The 26096-nt window shown below is 41.8% G+C and overlaps 3 protein-coding genes across 4 annotated transcripts; 2 read left to right on the forward strand and 1 right to left on the reverse strand.

The window, feature by feature from the left end:
- Positions 1–87: 87 nt before the first annotated feature.
- On the reverse strand, positions 88–3916 carry nelfe (negative elongation factor complex member E). Of its 2 annotated transcripts, none has more exons than XM_041053692.1 (11): positions 3855–3916; positions 3486–3586; positions 3091–3160; positions 2571–2716; positions 2162–2236; positions 1927–1964; positions 1548–1825; positions 1189–1333; positions 979–1033; positions 505–607; positions 88–391 (listed from the first exon to the last, which is right to left on the reverse strand). In XM_041053692.1, the coding sequence occupies exons 2-11, from the start codon at positions 3558–3560 to the stop codon at positions 318–320; spliced, it is 1059 nt and encodes a 352-aa protein (XP_040909626.1). In that variant the 5' UTR covers positions 3561–3586; positions 3855–3916; the 3' UTR covers positions 88–317. The 2 variants fall into 2 exon arrangements, with proteins under 2 accessions (XP_040909626.1, XP_040909627.1); XM_041053693.1 differs by having other exon boundaries at positions 3486–3571; positions 3855–3900.
- Positions 3917–4129: 213 nt separating this feature from the next.
- skiv2l (SKI2 homolog, superkiller viralicidic activity 2-like) lies at positions 4130–17391 on the forward strand. Its single transcript, XM_041053691.1, has 29 exons — positions 4130–4205; positions 4610–4728; positions 5318–5439; positions 5708–5825; positions 6298–6412; positions 6526–6600; positions 6709–6762; positions 6897–7060; positions 7584–7739; positions 7956–8101; positions 8536–8682; positions 8775–8859; positions 8964–9070; positions 9281–9427; positions 9546–9642; positions 9746–9958; positions 10520–10630; positions 10738–10849; positions 11018–11136; positions 11840–11971; positions 12209–12346; positions 12431–12535; positions 12694–12826; positions 13118–13244; positions 13560–13770; positions 14634–14744; positions 15339–15557; positions 16159–16299; positions 16880–17391. The coding sequence occupies exons 1-29, from the start codon at positions 4193–4195 to the stop codon at positions 17078–17080; spliced, it is 3738 nt and encodes a 1245-aa protein (XP_040909625.1). The 5' UTR covers positions 4130–4192; the 3' UTR covers positions 17081–17391.
- Positions 17392–17792: 401 nt separating this feature from the next.
- On the forward strand, positions 17793–25486 carry prrt1 (proline-rich transmembrane protein 1). Its single transcript, XM_041053822.1, has 4 exons — positions 17793–18100; positions 21771–22108; positions 23465–23656; positions 25310–25486. The coding sequence occupies exons 1-4, from the start codon at positions 18082–18084 to the stop codon at positions 25484–25486; spliced, it is 726 nt and encodes a 241-aa protein (XP_040909756.1). The 5' UTR covers positions 17793–18081.
- The last annotated feature ends 610 nt before the right edge of the window (positions 25487–26096 follow it).

The raw sequence follows: 26096 nt of genomic DNA on the forward strand, positions 1-26096 counted from the left end.
CAAACACATTGGTGGGAGTAACGGTATTTACCCACATAACCTGTGTATTGTCAACTCAAAACAAATGAAAATATCACTCAAGGTAACAACGTATGGATACTATTTATTAAGCTCCACTGAAACAGTATCTCTAGTTTCATGAGCAAAGCTGCCACACACAGCGTCACATACCAATCATGTGAACTACTAGTGATCTACTATCTAAACGACAGCAGAAAATTTGTATTTATCCTGAAACACAGACACGTTAAGAAGCTGAGTAACAAAAAAACATGAAAAGCTTGATGCCAAGATACAAAAGCAAATAATTTTTCTCATCAGAGGAAATCTTCACTGTACACGACTTGGTTCCTCTTGTCCCTGTAGGAGCCTTTAGTGCTGTTCTGCACAGCTGTGAAAGAAGAGAGACAGCGGTGAAGGTTAATCCACGCTGTGCAGACACACACACACACACACACAGAGTCTGATCAATGTCTAAACAAACAATAACAGTGCTGTGCTTACCCAGTGAAGCCCACACAGATTTGCCCGTAGCAGCATCCAGCATGGGCTGCTTCCTGGCGATGCTGACTTTGATGTGAATGTCTCCCACCGTGCTTCCATTCAGCTGTGAGACAAAAACAGTAAGGTCTGTTTCGTATACATTCTACATCAGCAGGACTTACCCAAAACTACAGTGTGTCTTCTTGTAGACTAAAAGACTGGCTAGGTTTTGTTATTTACTTATTTATTAGCCATTTTAAAACAACAGTAAAAATTTACTAGAGCATGAAAGTTCAGTCTCAACTGTGGTCAAATAATTTGATAAAAAACAATTTAAATGAATTATTGTAGAATAATAATAAAAGTAGTGTAGGAGATACTAATAAGGACAAAATTGTGAATTAAAAAGTTATAGAACTTCAGTGTCACAAACCTTATTTTACATTTTAAACTGATTTTGATTTTATTTTTTTATTTTTTTTGAATGGTACCAACCTCAGCTACAGCCTGGTCTGCAGACTCCATCTTCTCAAATGTGATAAATGCACAACTGGAAAGAGAGAAAGGAAACATAAATGGATTGAAACAGAGGCAGGAGAGAATAGGACCCTATATATTCACACTGTGGCTTGTTGTATTGTTAGAAAGACAATCAGAACAACAGACAGAAATATGTGCACACGGCTTTGTTTAATAGGTCCATACTTGCGAGGGTTGTCCATAGAGAGGTCGATGATGTTTCCATGTTGAGAGAAGGCAGAGCGCAGGCTGTCTTCGACAAGCCCAGAGCCGTAAACATACACTGTATTCCCCTTTCGCACTCCTCTCCGCTCTGGGTACGAGTCAGACCCTGAGGACAAACACATAGGAGACAGAGAAAAATTATTAATGTGTTCCAGAATGCCTTTAGACAACCACCACTACACTACACCCACATTATGAGTTGGCTCTGCCACGGATTCTCATGAGCTGGTAGTACTTTTCATAGAGATATCTGCATCTCTGCCTTCCTCCTTGTATAACTGTATAAATTCTTTATACGACAACAGAAAATGGTTACTCACGTCTAAATGGTCCATCTCTGTCTCTTTCCCGGTCCCTGTCTCGGTCTCGGTCCCTGTCTCTGCTCCGGTCTCTGTCTCTTTCTCGGTCCCGGTCTCGATCTCTGTCTCTGCCTCTGTCTCTATCCCTATCCCTGTCCCGGTCTCTGTCTCTATCTCTGTCCCGTTCCCTGTCCAGCTCTCGGTCGCGGTCTCGATCTCGGTCTCTGTCCAAGTCGCGGCTGGATGACATGCCGCCCCCGTCGTCCTCGTCCCGGTATCGGTCACTTGAACTGACGAAGCTGCAGTGGCACACGAGGAAATGATGTTACACTCACACATACTCACTGTCAGTGGCTTAAACTGGCTGTATTGATCATTAATCGTGGTTTTTGGATGTTACCTCTCATACAGTGATTTCCTGTGGGCTCTCTTACCAGACTAGAAGAAGAACAAATGATGATATCACATTAAGCTGTACCTCTAATTTACTACTCAAATGCAACATAGAGCGCTACATTGAGTTTTTCCTCAACCTGTACAGACATTTTATGAATTTCACTGCTCAGCAGATATCTTGATCTGAAGAGACACCAATTGCAACAACATAGTTTTATAATGTTAAATCTCCATTGTACCTCAGGTTGTTCTTCATCTGTGGAGACGCTCCTTTGGAACGGTAAGAAAGCAGGAACGGGGCCTTTCTCTGGGTCCTGTGCCAGATAAAGAGCAACAACTGAACAAATGTACAACCAAAACAAACCAAAGGAAAAAAGTTAACAGTGAATTTGTAACAAGTTCTTTCTCCAAGTGCTGCATTGTGTGCTTCTGCCTTTAAGCATTCTCCTCATCGGTTCACTATCACACTCATAATTCTTTTATCATCTAAGTGTTCTCCAAACAGTAATAGATAGATTCCACAACATCATATCATATGAATAATGGCAGCCACATGCACATAATATTCCACTGTTTGATTATATGTCCCTTGCCTTGCAAACACCAGAAATATGAAAGTTGTGCGTCATGTATTTAATGATATCCTACCTTGAGTTTAATCTCCAGCATTCGAGAGCGTTTAAAGCCGGAGTTCTTGTTCTCTGATTTGATGGCGCTGATGGCACCCGACTTGATGAGCATCTTTGCTTGTTCTGTCGCTGTTGCGGTGTCAACGACGGGTTGGTCCGACAAGGCTATGATTAAAACAAAGTGTAATGTAAAGATGTTCTGTAGGCCCTGTTAGTAAATGTAAAGTATACCCAGTACTGACAGTCTTAAATATTTGTGCTTAACAGGGGTGTCCTTGAATGAGTGCAAGTATACAAATATGTGTCCCTGTATAAATTTCATAACTTGAAGTGATTCCATAAATGAATTAATTAAATTATAGACTCAGCTGCCAGTTTCTTTGGTACACCTAGCTAAAACTATTGCCCAGTAAACTAAGTGTGTACAATGGGGATGATGGGGTTGTGGGGGACTCTGATGGTGAGTGCATTTTAGTTAACTGAGTAGAGACAAATTCTGAAGAACACAAATTACTTTAAATGGAGTCAAAGGCACTTACTCCGTTTCAAGCCACTCTGGTTTGTCTGGTTGGTTGAACTCTGCTTCTTCAAGGCAAGCAGCGCCTTTTTCTTAAAAGACAGTTAAATGTTGACAATTTTAAAAAATCCTTGTCTACTGATACCTACAAAATCTTTCTAAATTAAAAACCTGTGTTTTTAATCTATTGTAATCATCAATCCAATAATCCCACAATTTAATTTCTCTATAAAACATTTCAACGCTTCTTGCTTTTAAACAAGCTCCGTAAATAAGCAAATAAATAAGATAACTTGACCTCTGAGTTACACATGCCATACCTGGGAAATAAACTCAACACATTACGATAAATGTTTGAACGTTACACATTCACGTCAATGCCAAGTTTTATATTTTGCTTGTGTGTAAATGTCTTACTTTTTTCTTTAGTTTAGCATATTTCTTTTGCAGAGCCTCCTCTTCCTCCGTCAGTGAACTTGGAAACACTACCATGATGGTAGTCGCTACAATACAGACAACTACATTAACAGGTGGAGACAAATACAGTTTATTTTAACATCAATACAAGTAAAGAAATTCGTTCATTTACTTTCAAATCGTTCCCCACTGTTAGCCCAGATAAGCTAATTCGGTCGCTAGCCAGAAAATAAACCAAAAGAGAATACAAATATAGCTAATTCGGAACACACGAAAAGTAAATTACCTGCCTGTCAAAATAATAATACACATACGTATCTTAAAATCACTTTATCGAGCAGTTCAAAAATATCATAAAAATTCACTTACCAAACTGTGCTGTGCGCCGACTCCTACAAAAACACCGGCGCGTAAATTAGACGTCAAAACTGCTGATGACGTTCGGTTTATTTGCAAAAAAAAGAAAGAAAGAAAGAAAAAGAAAAAATATCAATTTGGAGTAAAACAATTAATAGTATTTTATACAGCTATTTATATAGCAAAGAAAACGCGTGGCTAAAATGGTTACACATTTTCTGTTCTGTTTTTATTTTTCTGTTTTCTCTGCATGGCTAGCAACTTCCGCTTGTCAATTTTAACAACTTCCGAGGCGACAACAGATTCTAACACTTAGTGGCAACTTTTAGCTGCTAGTGGCGAGTGTGGACATGGACAGATTAAGTAAGTTGTGTCGTATAAATCAAGCCAGCTCCTTCAACATAAATGCCTATACGTATGTAGTATAGAGGGGCGTTTTGTCCTGCTACTGTGGCTCGCAGGTGTAACTTGTGCAATCAGGATGTGGCTAACAGTGTAGCCAGCTTGCTTTCAATCAGAGCTCTATTCAGTCTCATGACTTATAGATTTAACATTTAACTACTTAACCAGTGGGTGTAATAATAATAATAATTCATTCCGTTTATTTCTTGGACACATGCAGACAGAGCTCAGTTAGCATTAGATTTCATACGGCGCATCCTCCTGGCTGCACCCAGCTTACATGAGTATGGTCGAGCCTTATTGTGTTTGTGTTTTAGTCCTTTCACACTCTTTGTGCTTTCGTTGTTTTGTTTTGTTTTTTGCAGATGTGGCCCCTGCGGGCCCCACGGACCTGCCGCTGTCCCTGCTGGAGATGGGATGCTCTGGCAGATTTGAGCTCATCACACACCCCCTGCCTGGCCAGCCTCTACCTCCATTAAGCACGGTCAGTGTGGAGCAGGATGACTGTGTACATTTACTCGTTTGTAGTTTTGTGTAAAAAGCATAAAGTCTCACAAAACTGAAATCAAAACATTACATGGGTAAATGTTAGGGCTGAAATTTTCATCGTTTTCTGATCGAAACTGCGATTTCAGACAACGCGATCGTGTGATCGCCAAAGCTGCAGTTTTTTGCAGTGCTCCTGACTGACCCAGGATCTGCTGTGTCAACTATTTTACACATACACGCCGTCTCCCCACCTGCTAAGCTCACCAATCAGAGGCGGCATGCTGCTCGTGGACAGGTCGCGCTAACGCAATCAGTATAACCTGCTCCACCTGCTACTTAATTTATGAAATGGCTTCAGCTGGAGCAGAAGCGGAGTGATGGGATTTAAACCCCAAGAAAAACAGCACGTCGGTCATTTGGGAGTATTTCGGGTTTGAGGCTGCAGACGTGCACCAGAAACAGAGTCACTTACAATTGAATTTAATTACCGTTAGTAGATGGTTGAGAGTATTCACTGGGGAAAACAGAGAGGAATTACATGCAGTTAAGGAAATTGACTGATCTTGTCTTACTTCCCTCCACAGCTCCCTCATGGGCTTCCTCCCACCAGCCTGAACCTAGAGACAGAAGTAGAGAAACAGTTTTTACGGGACCCTGCCTGGCTTCCTATACACGACACAGACTTTGCCTTCCAGAAGTTTCTCAAGTACATGCACCTGTTGATGATCTTGTTTTTTGCTGGTCAAAAAGCCACTAATAGAGTACCCTGACTTACAAATTTTTAATCCTGCCTGTTGAAAAACTGTTAAATGTTGTGTACAGGAAAAATTAATCAAGACTGTCAGTACAGAGAGCAAAAATTAACAAGACTAATATAATAATAATAATAATAATAATGTAATGTGTAATTATTTAATTAATTTATTAACCATATATATCTGAAGCTGTAATTGTGGTGTTGTTGTCTTCAACAGGGTGACTGAGAGAAAGTTTAATGTCGACTCTCTGCTCAACTGCACTCAGTCTCCGCTTCACTCTGATCTCTCTGTTGTTAGAGATCCAACCACAGGGATGCTGCTGGACTTCACAGAGGTATCTCTCAAACACACAGGCCCCCTCCTCCCACTATACTGTTTTTATTTTAATTATTTAGAAAGCACAGTTTCAGTTGAAATGATTTGACAATATAATATAAATCAGCAATGTCTTTGATAGTTGAATAATTGTTTTAGGCATTTTGAAGAAAGAAATTATAAAAATGTACAACTTTTCAGATGTGATTATTTGCCATCTTTGTTTTGCACATTAATGAACTGAATATCTTTGGGTTTTTATGGACTGTCTCTCAGATCAAAAAGTAATTTCAATATGTAAATTTGCACTTTTGTTAATGGGCAAATATAATACACAACTAATCATTGCTGTTAATCAAGAAAATAATATGCAGGTAATCTATAATGAACATAATTTATACGTAGCAGCCCTAATGTCACGAGTTACTTTAAACAAAGTAAAAGTTAACTCATCTACTTTTGAGTCTGACCTGTCTGTAATTCACCTCAAGGTTCTGCTGGAGAACACCGGCCTCTCAGCAAAAAACTCGCTGTCATTACAACGTCAACCCGGGCCTCCTTCGGAGAGCCTTCGAGGAAGCAACACCAACTACCCCTTCCTCCCTGGTGAGCTGGATTCATTCAAAGCATTTTCTCTTCTTATAGTACAGATTTGTACAAATGAGAAGTTTTCATTGTGGCCTTATTATCTTGAAATATATTGATAATGATATTTACAGGAGGAATGGAGGAGCTCACACTTGACCAAATCAAGAAGAAATCTGAGCTGGAGGAGGACATAGACTTTGAGAATGGTCATTTTTTTTAATTTTGATTTGCAGCATTTTAAAAATAATATCAAGACTTTTGTTGTCATTTCAGCTTTTTATTGTTGTATTTCTTTTTTTTTTTCCCCCTCACAGATTTACTCAGAGTTCCACCTGGTCTTAAAGCTGGGATGGACTTCACTGATAAAGGTTAGATATCATGTTGTCTTAAGCAAAAGCAAAAAAAAAAAAAAAACAAAACAAAAACAAAAAAAAAAAAACAGCTACAAGGGGCAAAAATAATTACGTAATTGTTTTCTTTTTTTAAAATTTGTATCTTAAAGATGCCAAAGTGGCAAAGCCAGAGGTGAACCTCATGTCCCTCTTGTCCACTTTTGATGACATCATTGACTTACAACCTGAGGCAGAGGAGAAGGAGGAAAGCAAAGGAGGTGAAGAAGCTCCCAAACTACCCAGAACAAACAGCCTGGAAGACCTGGGCATCAAGGTATTTCAAGTATTTTTTTTTTCAAATCTGTTTTACTAAAATACTTTTTTAACATTGCTCCACTGTAGAAATGTAGTCAGTTGCTTGGTTTTAAACTTAAATATAACAGTTTTGATGGGGGATGGGTTTTACAGGTGGTTGAATTGAAAGAGGGAAGAAAATGTGTGATGAGACTGATTACAACGGTAACATTAGGTCATAAATGCATAAAAGAGTAGAGTTAATAACTCAATCTGTGCAGTGCTAAATTGTTTATTTGTTAAATTCTCAGCTTTATCAGTGTGTTATGAATCACTAACAGAAGTGTAACAAAGAAAAATGTCTGTCAAAATGAGTTGTTTGTCTCATGTGACAGTTTTCAACTGGATGTTATTCATGTAATGAACTGTTTCAATATGGATAATATGCCAACTGGTTAATTTTGCAAGCTGAAATGAATCCAACTATCACGCAGCGCTGTATGTTGTTGCCTGTGGCCAAACATTAACTGCACTGAGAGCTGGTTTTCTTCCTCCATCTCCAGGATGCTGTGTCATCTCCCACTCCCTCAGAGAAAGGAAAAGATGAGAAATCAAAGCCAAAAGAGAATCCAGAGGTGAATAAGAAATGGGCCATCCCTGTCGACATAACTTCACCTTGTGATGATTTCTATAAACGCATCCCCAACCCAGCTTTTAAGGTGAGTGTTCTAGTAATTACCTGCTTACCTTAAATATGACAGAATGTGTTTTTGTGCCTCTGTTTATACGCTGTACATTTCCAAATGTCACACTTTCCTCCCACCTCCTCATTTAATTATTGTTTCTGTGTATGTGTGATGAATCATCACATGAAAATCACTTTGCATAGTGGCTGAGCATCCAGTGATCTGTTTCTCTGCCTTCCTCTGCTCCAGTGGCCGTTTGAGCTGGACGTTTTCCAGAAACAGGCTGTGCTGAGGCTGGAGGCTCACGACTCTGTGTTCGTAGCTGCACACACATCAGCTGGCAAAACAGTGGTGGCAGAGTATGCCATCGCTCTCTCACAGAAACACATGACAAGGTGTGAGTTTGTTGGTACAAATCAATTTCTTCTGCACTCACTGTACGTGTAGGTGCACAGCTATGCAATGAGTTGATAAAGGTTGAAGACAGCAGTAGACCTTTGATTTTTAGGATAGCTCAGTGTGAGTCATGTATTGCTGTTGTCAAACGACAAATTCTTTTCTGAAATACAGACATTATGGAGAAGGATTTTTTTTTGGTATTATCTAATTGGTTTTAAGGGGGTTTATATTGCTGAAGAGTTTAGAAAATTTTCTCTACCCACAGAGCAGCATGTAATTGTTTAGCACACCTGAAAACTTGAAAATGGACTATTTAGAAATATGATTGTTTTCACATAATGGAGGCCAATGTAGTTTGTATAAATTAGGATTACAAGTGTACTTTTTCATGTCATATCCTGAGTGTTCTTCTGATCGTGTCTTCTGACAGAACCATCTACACATCCCCCATTAAAGCTCTGTCCAATCAGAAGTTCAGAGACTTCAAGAACACCTTTGGTGATGTTGGACTCCTGACAGGCGACGTCCAGCTCAGCCCTGAATCCTCGTGTCTCATCATGACCACTGAAATCCTCAGGTACTCAGGTGATATGTGACAAATATCAGAGTCCTGTTTTTAACAAAGATGGGAGAGCTTCTAAGGTCTTTGCTCCTTCTCTCCTCCCTCAGGTCGATGCTTTACAACGGCTCAGAGGTCATCAGAGACTTGGAGTGGGTGATCTTTGACGAGGTTCACTACATCAACGATGCTGAGGTCAGGGACAGTCCCATCTGCTTTTCCTCAGTGATCTGGTTTGCTGTTGAGGTCAAGAATAACAGATTTTCTCTCCTCTTTTACTGTCCTTTTGTTTTCCGCAGAGAGGGGTTGTGTGGGAGGAGGTTTTGATTATGCTTCCTGATCATGTCAGTATCATTCTCCTCAGCGCCACAGTGCCAAATGCCCTGGAGTTTAGCGAGTGGATTGGGTAGGTGTACCACACTGACATCTGCTGAAACACTGAATATTAAAACACCATTTGTGAAGCAAAGATAGTGGTTACAGTCTTTATTTTTAAATATCTGCTCTTAAACTCAGACATAACTGATATAAACTGATAAAAATGAGGGACTGGCTCCTGAGATTAATTGGATTTTTGTATTCTTTGAACATTTCTCTATCAAACTTTTATCTCCAGTCGTATTAAGAAGAGGCATATTTACGTGATCAGCACCATGAAGAGACCTGTGCCTTTGGAGCATCATCTGTACACTGGAAACAGCACCAAGACTCAGAAAGAGATGTTCCTGCTGGTGGATGCTGCAGGCAACTTCCTCACAAAAGGGTGCAACTTTTTTTTCCTCACCTGCAGCTCTGTGGTACTTCAGCACATGGTGGTTATTTTAGTCACAGAGAAAGACATTGAGGCTGTTGTTCACAAAGGAAGTGTGTCTGTTGTTCAGGTACTATGCAGCTGTTGATGCCAAAAAGGAGCGAACCAGCAAACACGCCCAGTCATTTGGCACAAAAAGCACTTCACATAACACGTCAGCTAGCCAGGTAACTCCCTTCATTTCTGTTCTGTCACGTCACCACTTTTGGATTCTCTCTGACCACATCCTTCTGTGTCCTCTTATCGTCCCTGTCTTCGTTTTCATTCCAGGACCGAGCGGTGTGGCTCACCCTCCTACACTTCCTGTCCCAGCGGCAGCAGACCCCGGTGGTTGCGTTCACCTTCTCTCGGACCCGCTGTGATGAGAACGCCCGCTCGCTGGACTCCATGGACCTGACCACGTCCATAGAGAAGGCAGAGATCCACTCTTTCTTCCAGAAGAGCCTCAGTCGCCTCCGAGGAGGAGACCGACAGCTTCCTCAGGTAAGGACCAGTCGGCTTAGCCGTTAGATTTTCTCATTTTCTCTCCTCAGGCTTTTATTACAGGCGGCATCCTCGCATTGTCAGTTGACTGTTGTCATTTGGCACAGACAGCAAATCTAATTTGGGCAAATGCAGTGAAGCGTGATCGTAATAGCACTTTTCTTATCAAGGTTTCAGAGTGTTTCAAATAGCACAAACAAACATTTAAAACATTGATCCATGTTAAACCACGATGAGCCTGAGTGAAACAACAGATAACAGAAGTACTAATAAAATGTACACATATTAAAAATGCATCAAAAACATCAGAGCACAGAAGGAAAGAAGATCAGAGTCAAACAGCACACCCAAATTTATGGCTCCCGGCTTAATATGTGTTGATAGGCTTCTAATTATATTTTAATGTTATACTTAGGGCAGATTTGAGTCTCTGCTTTCCTGCTTTCCTACTGTGAGATCAGTTCTGTCAGATGTATGTGTATGCAGATTTTTTTTTTTTTTTTTTTTTTTTTTTTTTTTTAAATCAACCACATATGTGACCCTTCAAAATGCCATGTTTAGATCTTGCTCATGAGGGACCTGTTGAAGAGGGGAATAGCAGTCCATCATAGCGGGATCCTGCCCATCCTGAAAGAAGTCATTGAGATGCTCTTCTCTCGAGGGCTCGTAAAGGTGGGTCAGACAAGTTCACTGAAGCAACAGCAATGTGCTAAAAATGACGAGGGTTATTTCAAGTGCTGGTTTAAACCATTCCTCTGCATCTTCCCTTCATCTCTCAGGTGCTGTTTGCCACTGAGACATTTGCAATGGGTGTGAATATGCCTGCCAGGACGGTGGTGTTCGATAGCATCAGGAAACACGATGGGACCGGCTTTAGAAATCTGCTGCCAGGTTTGGTGCTCCCTGTTTGTCTCAGTGTTCCCTTTCTTTCATCTGAACCAACATTTATTATGCCCTTTCATCTCTGAAGATGAATTGGAACTGAGGAAAACAACAATATTTTTGGTATCTCTTTCATGTTTTTTTTTTTTTTTTTTTTTTTTTTAACGGTACCTGCAGGTGAATACATTCAGATGGCGGGCAGAGCAGGGAGGAGAGGACTGGACGCCACAGGCACCGTCATTATTCTGTGTAAGGCTGGCGTTCATGAGATGGCAGATCTGCATGTCATGATGCTGGTGAGGTTCTTTATGTTTCAACCCCAGAACAACTGTAACATCCACCTAGAACGTGGGTTTATATATCAGTTGGTATTAAATCACCTGGTCACCATTTTCAGATGGAAATACTCTCCTAAAGCAGCACCATGCCTCTTGTTTATTTGGCTGTGGTTCAAGGAAGGTGTTGTTCATTTAACATTTAATTACACAGTTGAGTGGGTTATTTTAACTCGTTCTCCCTCTGTGGCAGTTTGGAGAGGAGCATTTCGATGTCAGTGTGCTCTTCAACAGAAATAAATCTCCTTTGTCTCCTTTTATCTGTTTGCTATGAGATGTCTCGCAGTCTTTCGTTTACTAACCATTTTCAAAGAGTCTGTACAAGCTACAAATATATATATATATATATATATATATTTTTTTTTTTTTTTTTTTCCAACATTTGCCAGCTTATTCTACTAACAAGTATTGCCTGCGTATCCAAACCATGATATTGCTTTTTTTTTTTCTGTGCCATAGACACATGCTGTTAAAAACACATTAATGAACCACACAGCTGCACAAGTTTACATGTTCCCTTATTGCAATGAACATTGGCACTGCAGTTTATTTTTAGTTGATCCCTCATATGTCTGCTGCAGCTGTACAACACTCAAATTATTTAGCCATTTTTCACAAATTGAAGTATGTATTTCTGACCTGCTCTGACTTTTGTCTGGCTCAGGGTAAGCCCACTATCCTCCAGTCCCAGTTCAGACTGACCTACACTATGATCCTCAACCTGCTGCGAGTCGAAGCTCTCCGTGTGACCGACATGATGAGGAGGAGTTTCTCTGAAAGCCACAGAGACACTCAGGTAACACTTAAGGTTTCTGATAGAACAGTAAAATCAAGTTATGTAAATGACACAGAAGCAGCACATGCTGTTAAATCGGACTCACATTAGAAAACAAAGAATAAAAAAAATTTCAGCCTTCCCATCCTCCTCCTCTTTGCTCATCTCTCTCACATCTTCCCTCTCTCACGACAACTGACAAATGTGCTATTTCCTTCCCTCTTCTTCTCTTCCTCCTCCTTTTTGCTCCTGCTCCAGGCACAAGAGAAGAGGATCAGCCATCTGAAGCAGATGTTGTCCTCTCTGCCTCCTCTGGACACAGAGGGCCAGCTGTCCGACCTGATGCCGTACTACCAGACAGTGACGGAGCTACAAACCACCACCGAAGCCCTCCAGGTAAACAAGCGGACACAAGAAAGCACAAACTCATACAGCTTTAATCTGCTGCTTGTTTATCTTCTACATTTCCTCTGGTTTCAGCGCGCGATTCTGGAGTCTGTGAACGGGCTGAAAGCTCTGTCTGTGGGTCGAGTTGTGGTGGTTAACAACAAACAGCATCTCAACGCCCTGGGAGTTATCCTTCAGGTAGTTGTTTGTCTGTGTGTTTTTCACGGGACGGTCTTGCTTTGAGGCGACAGCACCAAGAACTGAGCCACTGTTATTCCCCTAACATCATTTATGTGTTAACATTGTACAATGTATTCAGTTGTCTTCACATCTGTCCTGTTTTGTCTTCATGCCAGGTGTCCAATGACTCTGTGAATCGCACCTTCACAGCTCTCATCATCTGTGAAAAAGGCAACGAGGAGGGAGAGGGGAAAGGCAAGAACACAGCTTTGACCCACCTCTACAACACAGCTCTCTTCACACCTGAAGGTTGGTTGACCGTCAGCCAGGTGCACCTATCTGCTCCTCTTCACACACACACACACACACACACACACACACACACACACACACACACACACACACACACACACACACACACACACACTTTGGTTTCCTCTCATTAGCACCGCATTTCATTTCTACCCCCAGACTTCCTACACATTCACTAACACCACCCACGCATATTTTTTGTATGCTTTCACTTTTTTACTTTTTCAATTTGAAGTTATAGCAACAGTAGAATTTAATATATATATATATTTCTGTTCTTTTCCTCAGGTCCTTGCAGCCACACAGTACAGAAGCTGAAGTTTCATGATATTTCAGCCATCACAGTGAAAACTCTCAAAGTGATTCCCGACAGGATCATCGACAACTACAACAAGAGGCAACAGCCACGATTCAGGTGTGTGTGAGTGAGCAAAAAAATATGGGGGGTGGGGTCACCTAGAAATATTTCACCATCCAATGTGGGTTCCCAGGGGCCTCTCATCTCAGATTCACTTCCTGAGAACCAAAATTAGAGTTAAGCTCTGCTACAGTTTTTCACCTCTTGTAGGGTTATGAAACTATGGAGATCTGCATTCATGCTTTATTGCCACAGTCCATTATGTAGATCACAATACTTCAGCTGTCTTTGTGTCAAACCCCTCAACACTGTCACAGTTAAAAAGGAGGTCATCTTTCTCGCTGTCTTCATCACTCCAATCTTGTCCTTTAGGCTCGACCCTCCTGGCCAAGCCATCTCCACGGCGACCCAGGAGCTCCTGCGACTGGCCGAGGCCAACCCCGGCGGCATAGCGACCCTCGACCCCGTGAACGACCTCCAGTTGAAGAGCGTCGATGTGGTGGAGGGCTCCATGAGGCTCCGCGTGCTGCAGGACAGCCTCAAAGATTTCAACTGCATCCACTCGCCCACTTTCGCAGAGCAGGTGTGTGTTTGTGCGAGTGTGTGTTGTTTAATCACTGAGGCAGTCCTTGAAGACAGTGCTCTTTAAAGTTCCTCGAGGAGTTATTTATATTTTTGAGATGCACTGTGCAGAGATGCACTGTTTGCTCATAAAGACATCAAATTCCTCTGTGTGCCAATTGAATATTTATACAGCTAATTAACATCATACCCTTACATAAGACACTTCCTTTGCAATTGGCCCCCTTTTGATGCCTCCTCTCATTTCTCCCTTTTCATTCCAGCCTCAGTTTTCCTTTTATCCTTCCATCATTTCTCCTCTAGTTTAACAATAATAACATCAAACTCCATCACAAAATTTCTGCTTTTGTGTTGTGTATCCTGTCTTCCTGGCAGCCCCGTTTAGGAGATAAGATGCGAGAGTTGGAGTCGGCTGTTTCTATAATTACCCCTATAGGCTCATAGCTGCAGCTCATCGCTGTCTCACAGGCACAGCGTGTCATTTGAGCCATCTCACGCACACACACACAAGCTCTCTCATTACTTTGCAAGAAATGCTTTTACTTGCAGTATCACTGTCTCCTCTCATCACTGTAGATTCACACTTCCTTGTGTCTCTATGCAGCACTGTGGGTATTGGAAAGCGATGGTGAATGCAGCACACTCTACAATTCAAGCTGTTAGTGTACAGTAATTGGCCTCACTGGGTTTATGTAACATATTCACCGAGAGACTCCTCTGTGCTGTCAATGAAAGTACAATAGGAAGCATTTTCCTCTCTGCCACAATGCAGTGTTGCTCTGAAATCAGGTCAAGCGCTTCAATGCCGCTGTTGTATACTCAAGTTAAGAGATTGTGTGTCTGTGTCTGTGTGTCTGTCTTCAGTTTGCTCGGGTTAAGGAGAGGATGAGTGTGCAGGAGGAGCTGGACAGGCTGATGTTCCTGGTGTCGGACCAGTCTCTGTCTCTGTTGCCTGAATACCACCAAAGGATCAAGGTTTGAATCAGACGTTTGACTCGCTGTCCTGATCTGTTTCTATCAGTGTTTTTTTTTTTTTTTTTTTTTTTAATATTTTATTTATTTATTTATTTTTTTAAATAAGCTCACTTCTAGGTCTAAGTTCTCCTGTGTCTCATTTCTGGTCACCTATTGACAGTTTCTGATTAAGTAAATTATGTAAATTAATAATTGATTTTCAAAGTTGTTGATTAGCTAATCATTTCAGTGCTATTTGCTGGAGATTTAAAGCAGATGATTAAATATTTCTTAAATATATAGAGTTGCTTTTAGCTAAATGCTAATAATGACAATGCTAACATTCTGATGTTCAGTACTTCTGTTTACCATGGTCACATCATAGTGTAGCATGCTAACATAACTGAAATCATTACAGTTCACACAGAAGGGACATGATCCAGTCAGGAAAGTCTGACTTCAACCTGCAAAGTTTTACTTTTTGAAAGCATTTTTCCCTCTAAGTTCCCCGTTCAAAGAGGAATAGATTCATGTTTTAATTTCCTGCAGCCAAATCAAAGTTAAGCCACGTGCTGATCACAGCTCGACTGGACCTGAATAGTTTACTTCCCTCAGGTGCTTCAGTCCCTCCAGTACGTCGACAGCAGCGGGGCGGTGCAGCTGAAAGGCCGTGTAGCTTGTCAGATCAGCAGCCATGAGCTGCTGCTGACCGAGCTGCTGTTCGAGAACGTCCTGAGCCCGCTGGCGCCCGAAGAGAGCGCCGCCCTGCTGTCCTGTTTGGTCTTCACACAGAACACGCAGGTGGAGCCGCACATTACCAACACACTGCAGGAGGTGAGGAGGAGCTCGTATTTTCTTGTTTCTATCTCATGAAAAACACAGATGTTAAAGTGACAGTGAACACGATGTGTGCGTGTGTGTGTGTATACTGACATACTGCCCAGACTTTGCCTCCTCCATTGGTGACTCACACACACACACGCACCCTCACATTGTATTACATTGTGCGGATTTGATGTATAACATCCTCACCCTGCAGAAAGGACATCAAGGGCACTTCACCTAACTCACCCCAGTCTCTGGCTCACTTATTAATTCACTGGTGTGGTCTGTCTCTGTCAAATACGCCTTTGCTTTGTCAGTGTGTGTTGTGAACTGCCCCTGATACATGAAAGTGCTTTATGAGGGCTTAAATTAGTGATGACTCAGGTTGTGCCCTGAGATGTGCTATCCTCGAAGAGCAGACGCATCGCGGTGCGGTTTGTGAAACAGATTTCCTGAGCATAAATGACAAGGTCATCCTCTTAACACCAAGAGGCAAGAGTGGTGCGTTTAAGGGCTGCTTGTAAAAGTAAAATCTCTGTCTTTCAGGCTTAACTTACTCTTTCCCATCTGTTACCCCATCTCCCACTCTCTCTTTCTGTTCACCTTTCAGGGCATTGACCGGGTGATGTCGGTGGCCCAGCGTATCGGAGAGCTGCAGAGGGATTGTGGGATACCGCAGACAGCTGAGGAGTTTGTGGGCCAGTTCAAGTTTGGTCTGACAGAGGTGGTGTACTGCTGGGCCAGAGGCATGGTGAGGTTTAATCCTTTGTTGCATTTGATTTTTACTGCATTTACATCTGGTATGATTACACAAACTGTATCTGGATCATTTATCAGAAGAAGAGGAAGCTCATGTTTGTGAGATTTCATCATTAACATGAATGACATGGCTCATAAAACTGCCAAGTGAGGTTTTTTTTTAGGTGTATAAATCATATTCAAACTCTAAATTTATTTAGATTAAGGCCTTATAGTTGGGCTTAGCCTTATGAAAGATGTTTTTCCTCTGTTAAAGAGAAGCAGATTCTGCTCATGAAGTTCATTTGTACCTGAGAGAAAATTCAAAGTATAACAGAATTGGTAAATGCCATAAATTCTATTAAATCCCTCGTATGTACCACTTGAGAACAAATCTGTTCTTATGACTGTTTCTGGCAGGAGGCCCATTGTTTTGTCTTGTTCCACATCTTGTTAGATCTCTCAAACAGAATTTGTATTTCCCTCTGGATGCATGCTGCTCAACTTTACCTTCTCATCTGCGCATCCCTTTTCCTGCTCGCCTTGCATCTCACCATGCCCCATCTCCCTCTTTCTCTGGTCCCCGTCACCAGCCGTTCGCAGAGATCGCCCTGCTCACAGACGTCCAGGAGGGCACGGTGGTCCGCTGCATCCAGCGCCTGGACGAGGTGCTGAAGGAGGTGCGACAGGCCGCCCGCATCGTGGGAGACTCCGTCCTGGGGAGCAAGATGGAGAGGGCCTCCCTGGCCATCCGCAGGGACATCGTCTTCACCGCCTCCCTCTACACCCACTGAGAGGATGAAGACAAGGGAGGATGAGGATGAATGTGAGAGTGTGCCGAGGTGCCTGTAGCCAAGTGTCTCGTTGTGTGAAAGGTGTGAGAAAGATAGAGATGTATGGGGGAGGTAAAAAAGAGGTGGTGTATGTTAACATGTTTCTGCTATGTGCCTACACAACATGTTGATGTTTACATGATTCCTGACCATGAAGAAGGGAATGATTTTAACCAACAAACCAAAATACAGACTGTGGGAACAAACTTCTGGATTGTAATTTATTGTACAGTAATAAAATCTGTATCCCAAGAAAAAACACAAAACAAAGAACGTGTTTTTCCTGAGAAATTTGTAGAAATTAAAATTAGATGAGACATAAAAGGAATCGTTTGGTTGCATGCACCATCACCAGTATGTTCTCCTGGCATCCTGGCACCCTGTGAACAGCTCTTAGAGGAGGGGAAAAAAATAAATTATTTGAGGACAACATGCGTGAGAGGAGAAACTGAGCTGGTGACATGTCACGCAAGGAAAGAAACCCGTCTCATTGAGAGGCAGGATCTTTGTTGAGCAGTAATGGGATGTTCCAGCCCAGTGCTTGTGCGTTTTTTTCCCCAGTCCGGACTGTCGCTTTAAGACAACGATAGCTTTGTGTCTGATTAATTCAATGTACGGCGACGCGTTAGTGGAGAAACCTTATTAGACTACCAGCCACTCACACACACACACACACACACACACACACTCAAACACACAGAAAGAGCAGAGATACTGAGCAGACCTGTCCGCTGGACAACAATAGGGTTTACTTAAAACAACAAAAACACCTGAAGTTGTCATTTTTAGCCCTAAACCGTGGGTGTTTTTAAGATGAAGACATCTTGAGGATGGGTTGCACACGTTTGGAATAAAAGTCTGCATCGCCGCGCACGAAAGGAGGGTTTTTTCTTTCTTTTCTTCACCGTCAGCTGGAGGAGAAATACATCCGATCCGAGGAGGAGGACAGAAGATCGGGAGGCATGTCGTCGGAAAAACACGGTGAGTGTTTTAATTGCGTTGTACTGTACGCGGCATGTTTTGAAGCCTAATTGGTCCTTTTCCCGTGTGAGAAACTGGTTGTTTCTAACATGGATTTTATTTCGTGTGTTTTATACATATCAGACCATTTTGTCTGTTATCTGCATTCACCCACCCCCCATTCCACCACCACCACCACCACCACCCCCTTATCTCCATCCGCTATTGATCTGCACAGCGCTGTTTCTATAGGATGATGCACCGCTGTGTGGGCGCAGCCTGGGAATAAAAAACAAAAATCACCACAGGGCCTCGTATTCTGTCCATGTCTCCCGATAGAGAGTTTAAAGTGACATTATCACACTTTACGTGCTTTTATTTTTTGTCTCAAGTTGCATATTTTGTTTGGATTTGACATATTTTCTGCAGAAAATTTGAAAGACCTCTGTTATTTTTGTAACAGGATATTATACAGTTTATTATAGTTTTTTAATGATCTTTTCTCCAAGTGTCTCATAATGATCATTACGCACGGGCCCACGCACCTCTCTCCTGACTATATAGACATTAGTGTGGGTGTCCTCAGCGCGTGCACGCCTTCGCTTGCGCGTTTTACAGCCTTTAATAACAACGATAATCCTGCAACGTCTGATGCTCATTACAGCATTATTTTATTTATTTTTTTTGTCTCGCCTTTCCAGTTTTTGTCTTATTTCGTGCTGCTGAAGCGGCCAACTGCTGCTGATGGAGCTCAAACACCGAGGGAGCAGCTTTACAGTAAAATAGAGAAATAATAAAGCTGCTGATGACACTTAAACTTAGCACTGGAGCTGTGACACAGCTGCAGCACTGCTATAATATCTTTTTCGTTGGGTGCACAGCAGAACATTGTGCCCCTGCTGAAACAGAGTCAGGATGTTAACCGTGATACTGTACATATCACATGATTTAAGGCTTATTTTGGCACATGTGATGCTCGGTATTGTGATTTTGTCTAAGCTGAGAGATTCACTCACACCTGCAAATCCACCTGAATTCAACTGAGACTGAAAACCAGCAGCTAAATAGAGACACGTTTTGTCACTATAACTGATTTACCAGCTGTTGATAGATAAAATATTATATATACAGACACATACACACTAGCTACTCGTCATGCCTGATCTTTATTATGTCATATTTCAATTGGCTGTCCCTGCTCACAGCTGGAAATACTGTTTACACTCTAGACCTCTGGGGACAATTTGTGAAATGTAATTTTGGCCTATACATTATGAATAAAATTGACTTGACTCCTTAAACACAGGTGTACATAATCTAATAACATTAATATTACATTTAGGTGAGCCAGTGCCAGCTGTTACAGCTTTGTGAATGCTGGCTCACTGGATGGGGCTGAACAATCACTCATCTTATTCCTTTATTATTCTCCCATGAAAAAAAGTTTCCTCATAGTTACTGTTTAGCATGGACACACTAATTAGTTTTTATTTGTTTTTGGTAATAATCGAAGTTATCATTATTGTAAATGCACAGATTTTAAATGATCATAATGAATGTTGATATCTTCATTTGGAATGAAACTATAAAAGTGTTCTTATTAGGAATAGAAACCATCAACAGTGGAGTAATAAGTTTTTAAAAAATAGATTAGAAACAGATGATCAATAAGTAGTAATTATGAATTAATGTGTGCTAAAATTATGACTAGAATTGGATCAGTAGTGAGTGTTAGCCCGCTATTTAAGATAATAAGACTCAAGTGACTGTTGAATCATGAATCATGACTCATATGGGATGTAAAGATCCATATAATTTAATTCTAAAAATTCAGATCTTAAAAAGATAAATACAAGCAAAAAAACAAATTAGTCATCAGTACAGTAACTAATGTAATAAAATAAGACTGACAACGTATTAAATTACTAATGAAAGTAAACACATTTGTCAATTATACCACTGATTAATGAGACATGATATCTACTGTATTATGTCGTGAGTTGCAAAGTGATGATGAGTGATTAAATCAACCACAGAACTCCATCCCTCCGTCCGTTTTCCCCTGCTCATCCAGATCCAGGTAGTTCAAACCAACACAGTGGTTCTAAACCTTTTTGAATCTTAAAACAAAGAAATATCTATGGAGACCCATTGTTGGTGGCTGCGCTAGATCAAGTGTTTTTCTCCCTGTTTGATTTGAATGATTTTTAGAGGCCTGAAGAGGTGAGATTTTTCTTTCAGTCGTCTCACCACCACGTTTAGACCGTGGAACTGAAAGATGGGATGAAACAGATGAAAGAAAACCGGAGAGTAATGGACTTCTAGTTCGTAACATGACTTAGTCAGAGGCTTTAAACAACACTGTGTGATACGGCAGCAACACAAAAGCAACAAAACTCACAAAAAAGAGCTCAGTGTAATGGTTTCACTTAGATAAAGTCTGTAGATGTTTCCATTTTTTAGATTTATTTTGCAGCCTCTCAGAGGGTTCCTAACCCCAGGATGGGAACCACTTCACTTAGATCTTTTTTTTTTCTTTTAATGAATTTGATGTGGGGTTTTTTTTGTTGTTTTAGTTTCTTTTTTTTTATACACTGAAATAATGCTGTGTTGCAAAGTATTTCTCTGAATATCTCATGTTGTGTGTTTCTGGTCGGGATTCAACTGGAAATCCTCCAAACGTTCTTATTCTTTCTTTCATTTCATCTCATATTTGATCATTTTCATTTGACTTTGATTGAAAATCTTCTCCAAATGTAAAAATAAACTATATCATGGACACGGGATAAACGCTATGAGCTCACTCCATATATATTTTGTCTTATGTTTGCCAAAGCTGCTCGTCACGTCGTATTATGACCTTTCGAAGGTGTCCCTTCCCTCGTGCTCGCTCCTTCCCCCTCTGTCTCTTTCTGGTCCAGTTCCTGCTTGTGACAGAGTTGGGGACTGTTACGTAAAGCCGGTCCCCGAGTGCAAGTCGTCAGCCCTCATCACTCAGCTGCTCTGCTCTCTGACTGCCTCCTCTCTGCTCTCCTTCTTCCTCTCTCATTTCATCCTCACCTCCATCTATCTCCACCGCTCTTCCTCCTCCCTCCTCATGTCCCTGTCAGAATGGATTACCGCACCCTCTGCCACTTCCCCTACTGTGAAAACACGACACCCTATCAGTCATTTTCAATGTTAAACAAACACAAAGGGAGCAGAAAATGTTCAGGCGTCCAAAAAAGCAGACGGCTGCCTCAGTTCAGGACGTCAGATGAAGTTTTCTGTCTGAGAAATGCCACATTTCTAACTGCTAATAAACATCGATTTGAAGGGAGATGGAGAGAAAAAAAAGGCCTTTCTTCCTTTTGGTGTGAAAATGTCAATCACTGTCATCATTAGCACACAGCCGACACCGGTGGGAAAATATCGGGCCTTTTCTGTTGTTTTTTTTTCTTTTCTTTTTTTTTGAAGTCTTGCAGAGGAGCTGTGGTCTGTGTAATTGTGTAATCCCCTCCTCAACAGTGAGATAAGACATATTACATTCAACATGCGGACAAACGTGTAGCCGTGCTTGAGTTAGATAACATGCCCTCACTCTTACATCTCTTTCTTTTATTGTTCTTCCTCTGCTCTTTCTATTTCTGATTCCTCTCTCCTACCTGTTTTTTTTTCTTATCTTTCTTTCCTCTTCTTCTTCATCTCTAAGGTCTCGATGACTCTGGCCGTCAGACCATGCAGCCTCCTCCGTACCTCCCTGGCCCGCAAGACCCCAACGCACCCCAACACCCCAACATGCCTCCTGCACCGGGCACCCAGCCCAGCTACCCTCCTCCACCTCCCCCTCCGGGCTCAGAGGGCTACCTCCAAGAAACCCAGTTCCACTGCGGCCCACTGGGACCTCCTGGGGCCCCGCAGGGCTACACAGTCCAGACCCAGGGACCCGGAGGCACCATGCCTCACCCTCCCGTAGGATACCTCCACCCGGGCTACCCGCTTCAGCTGCAGCCCTGCACAGCTTACGTACCCGTCTACCCCATGGCATCGGTGAGTCAGACACGACATTTTTTAAAGATTTCACAGGTCTGACATCAGGTTGCTGCAGAATTACACCACTCAATTCAGTAAACTGTACAACTCGCATCACAGATGAAAGCTCTCATGTTTTCTGTCCTTCACATTTACAGATGAAAATTACGCTAGGTAACATTTTATTTTACAGGTCCGTAGTTTCCTACTTCCTTTCCTCTCTACTATTTCCCAAATTCCCAAAACAGTAATTTTAAAAAATGAGATCATTTGAGAAGGGAACGTCAGTCTTTAGTGGACCTCTTTACAAAGGGCTATGAGGAGGTATTGCTTTGGGATGAAAGGCCACAAACCAGGCCGGTTGTTATTTTGTACAATATAGTTGTTTTTTTTATTAGGGCTACACACATTCACATATTAATAGATCAAACCATTCACACTATACTCTGAAGTAAGAAAGTGAATGTGAGTCATAAAGCAACTAAAAGTATAAATGCTTTTGTGCTGCCACAGGTTTCGCCACCATGTGTCCTAATCTGAGGACTGGAACTGCCATTTAATCTTTGACACCATCACTCCATCAATCTCTTTTGATGAAATGAATATTTAAAATCCTGAATAATTTATGTTCATGTGCATAGATCGGACACGATTGTGGGTAGAAAGGCGAGTAAAACGTCAGGAGAATAGTCTGCCCTGTAGCTTCCTTGTCTTACAGGTTAGCTGCACTCTGACAAATGTATCGGAGCTTCAGACACTGACAAAGACTTCAGACTGAAAAAGTTCATGCTTAATCTTTATCTGATAACGGTTCTTAAATGACTCTTATCATCAAATATCATATATATATATATATATATATATAGCATCTGTGCATTCTCTTCTCCAGTCTTGCAGCTAAGAGTAATTACAGCCAGAGGATATGAGCGGACAGAAGATACTTACACAACATAAGAGGCGGTCACGTCTGAGCTCTGGAGATGGTTTGTAAGAAAGTGAAGCCGGTGAAAAATGTCCAGTTGGCTTTTAAGGCTAATCTTCAGGGGCTCTGCGCTGTGATTAACTCGCCTCTGACGTCTGCTGGGAAAAAAATAAATAAATTAGACATCTGAATAAGTTTGACAGACTGCTGTCATAAATGCAAATGAAGTCTTTTTTCCTTTTGCTCTCTGTCTGATATGAGTAATCCTTACAGGCGCTATAAACCCCCCCCCCCCCCCCCGTCTGCATCACTTTTACCACCATCCCCTTCTTTGCTCTTTTCACCTTATTCTTGTGTCTTTCGAGGGGAAAGTGTTGCTCTGCAATAGCTCTGCTGTTTTAAAAAGCACATGTACTGACCCTCTGTCTTCTTGTCTCTCTCCCTTGCTTCAGGGTCAGCCCTACATGCCAGCCGGAGGAGCCCACCCAGGAATCCCTCCGGGCCAGATTCACCCCATGCAAATGCCACCCAGCATCACCCTGATGGACCGTCGGCCGCCACACGACTACCTGCCCATCGCTGTGCTCACCACCGTCTGCTGCTTCTGGCCGACAGGCATCATTGCCATCATCAAAGCAGTGCAGGTTAATGCAGCTTCACAGCATCTTTTTGATCTTTGGGTTTTATTAACATAATGTCACCTTTACCACAGACTTTGGAATGTAAATGCATCATTTTAGCCGCCATTTTATCTTCAGAAATGTACTTGCCCTTTAGAAAGAGACACTGTGATAAAAAATTTTTAGTGTGCAAAACCGTAAGGAGCTATAAATCATTCTTATTTTAGTCACATTAAGCTGGAAAGAACAGGAGGTTGTGTTTTTTAGACGCACTGGCACAACCGCCCAAGGAGGGACTTTGTCGGTCAGTCCTCCATTTCCAGACTGAAATATCTCAGCAACATTAGTATAAGTTGCCATGAGAGACATTCATGATCCCCAGAGGATGATTCCAACTAACTTTCATGATCCCCTGACTTATCCTCTTACGTCACCATGAGGTTCACTTTTTTGGTTTTGTGTGAAATGTCTTGACAACTATTGGATGAACTGCCTTGAAATTTGGTCCATTCATTCATGTTCCCCTGAGGATGAATTTCATCAATGTGTTGTGCCGACCTGCGTGTGAAGTGAGCTGACTGATTGATTCAGCTTCTGTTGGGTGGCTGAAACAAAAACAAATGTAAACATACTGTAATTTATTGTCAGGTAAATTAATGAAACTTCCATTACAGACATTCTGATTTTAATGGACGGTACATGATGAAAATGTCCATTAAAAAACGAAAAAAAGATCTTTATGCATAAACAAACCCACAGATGTTTTGGCTGCGTGTGAATAATGTTCAGAATGATAGTTCAGCCCTTAAGGTTAGTGTGGAAACAGGATGTGACAGATTTTATTTCTGTGCATCTCTTGCTTCCTGTCAATGTGTACTAAGTGATGTAACTGAATTAATTGCTTGCTTAATTGCTTGAAAGACAAAAAAACTCCCCCAAATTTCCCATGTTACTGTGAATACTGTGAATAAACTGAGATCAGAGCAAGCTAAAATTTTCAATACTTTAAAATGATGCAGAATCAGTAAAAACAGTCAACAGTGGAAGAAAGTTGCCGTTTCAAATGTCAGGATTTAGTTTACACATGCAAAGAGAATTAATCTTGTTCAGTGCAATATGCTGCTGCACCGTCATCACACCTAAAGTTCATACTTTCAGCTATATCATCTACACGGCGTGTGCATTGAAAGGCAGAGTTTGCTCTTTTACAAGCTGTTTGTTGATGCTATTAATGCACAAGTTCAGTTGAGCGTGATGCTGGAGATGTAAAGTCAGTCTGGTGGCTCTCATACTTCGTGATGCCTGTTGTTTACCTCTGTAATGACAGGCTTTGCTGACCAACATGCACACGACAGACCACATTACGTAACTGCACCATTGTCGGTGCAACGGGACAGAATGGATTTTTTCCTCTGGGCCTGCTCAGCTGGCTTTGAGCTGAGCCGAGCTGACAAGGCGAGGACCCACCGGTCTGAGCTGTATATGTTGCTATGCTGTGTTAATGTTTTGTGATGCGGCCTCTTTCTGCACGTTCAGGCTGTGCTGCAGTGAAATCGATCCATTCATGGTGTTTTAGTCTCTCTCCTGCTCCCACTCGTGCATCTTCTTGTTGCATAACACATATTCTAATTTATCCTCTCTCCCACACACCCATCCCCTCCCTCCTGCTTCACTTAGGTGCGTACGGCGATAGCCAGAGGCGACATGGTGACGGCGGAAATAGCCTCCCGCGAGGCACGCAACTTCTCCTTCATCAGCCTGGCTGTTGGCATCGCCTCCATTGTGCTGTGCACCATCCTCACCGTGGTGGTCATCATCGCCTCGCAGCACCACGACGACGACTGGGAGCCGTAACTCCACGCAGATGGGAAATCGTGGCATACATTAGCTAGCTAACTACTCTTAATCGTTTGGAGGAAGTAGGAGCTCTGAAAATGCACTGCTTGCCGGCCCTCAGTGTACAGCTACACACACACACACAGGTCTGACCTAACCTTCTGCCATCAAACACACATTGACGACCAAAAAAAAAAAAAAAAACCAGCCAATCACAGCTGACATTCAAATGCCAAATATGCGCAGCTGTCAAATGAGGCCCAATATTGCTATTAGCACAGCGGCGGTTTAATATTTACATTCAGTTACGAGCTGCAGGAGGGAACCAAAGCTCCTCGCATTAACAATTCATTTGACGCTGATTAATTCATAAGGCCTTCACTGATGTAGTTAGATGAGAGGATAGGTCACTGTGTGTTTCAGTTTTACATGTTCCAACAACAAAATGGACCCTCACAGTAGCTGAAGTTAAAGACACAACATTCAAAGAGGTTTATTTAGGATAGTTAAATGAAATGCACACTTTAGTCTTACAAGTGCAAGCGTACACGTTGTTTTCTTCTTTAAAAACAAACAAAAAAAAAAGTGCCATGTCGAAACAGTGTTGATTTACAGAGTAGTGTTATTG

The sequence above is a fragment of the Toxotes jaculatrix genome, chromosome 13 (assembly GCF_017976425.1).
Source record: "Toxotes jaculatrix isolate fToxJac2 chromosome 13, fToxJac2.pri, whole genome shotgun sequence".
Taxonomy (NCBI): domain Eukaryota; kingdom Metazoa; phylum Chordata; class Actinopteri; family Toxotidae; genus Toxotes; species Toxotes jaculatrix.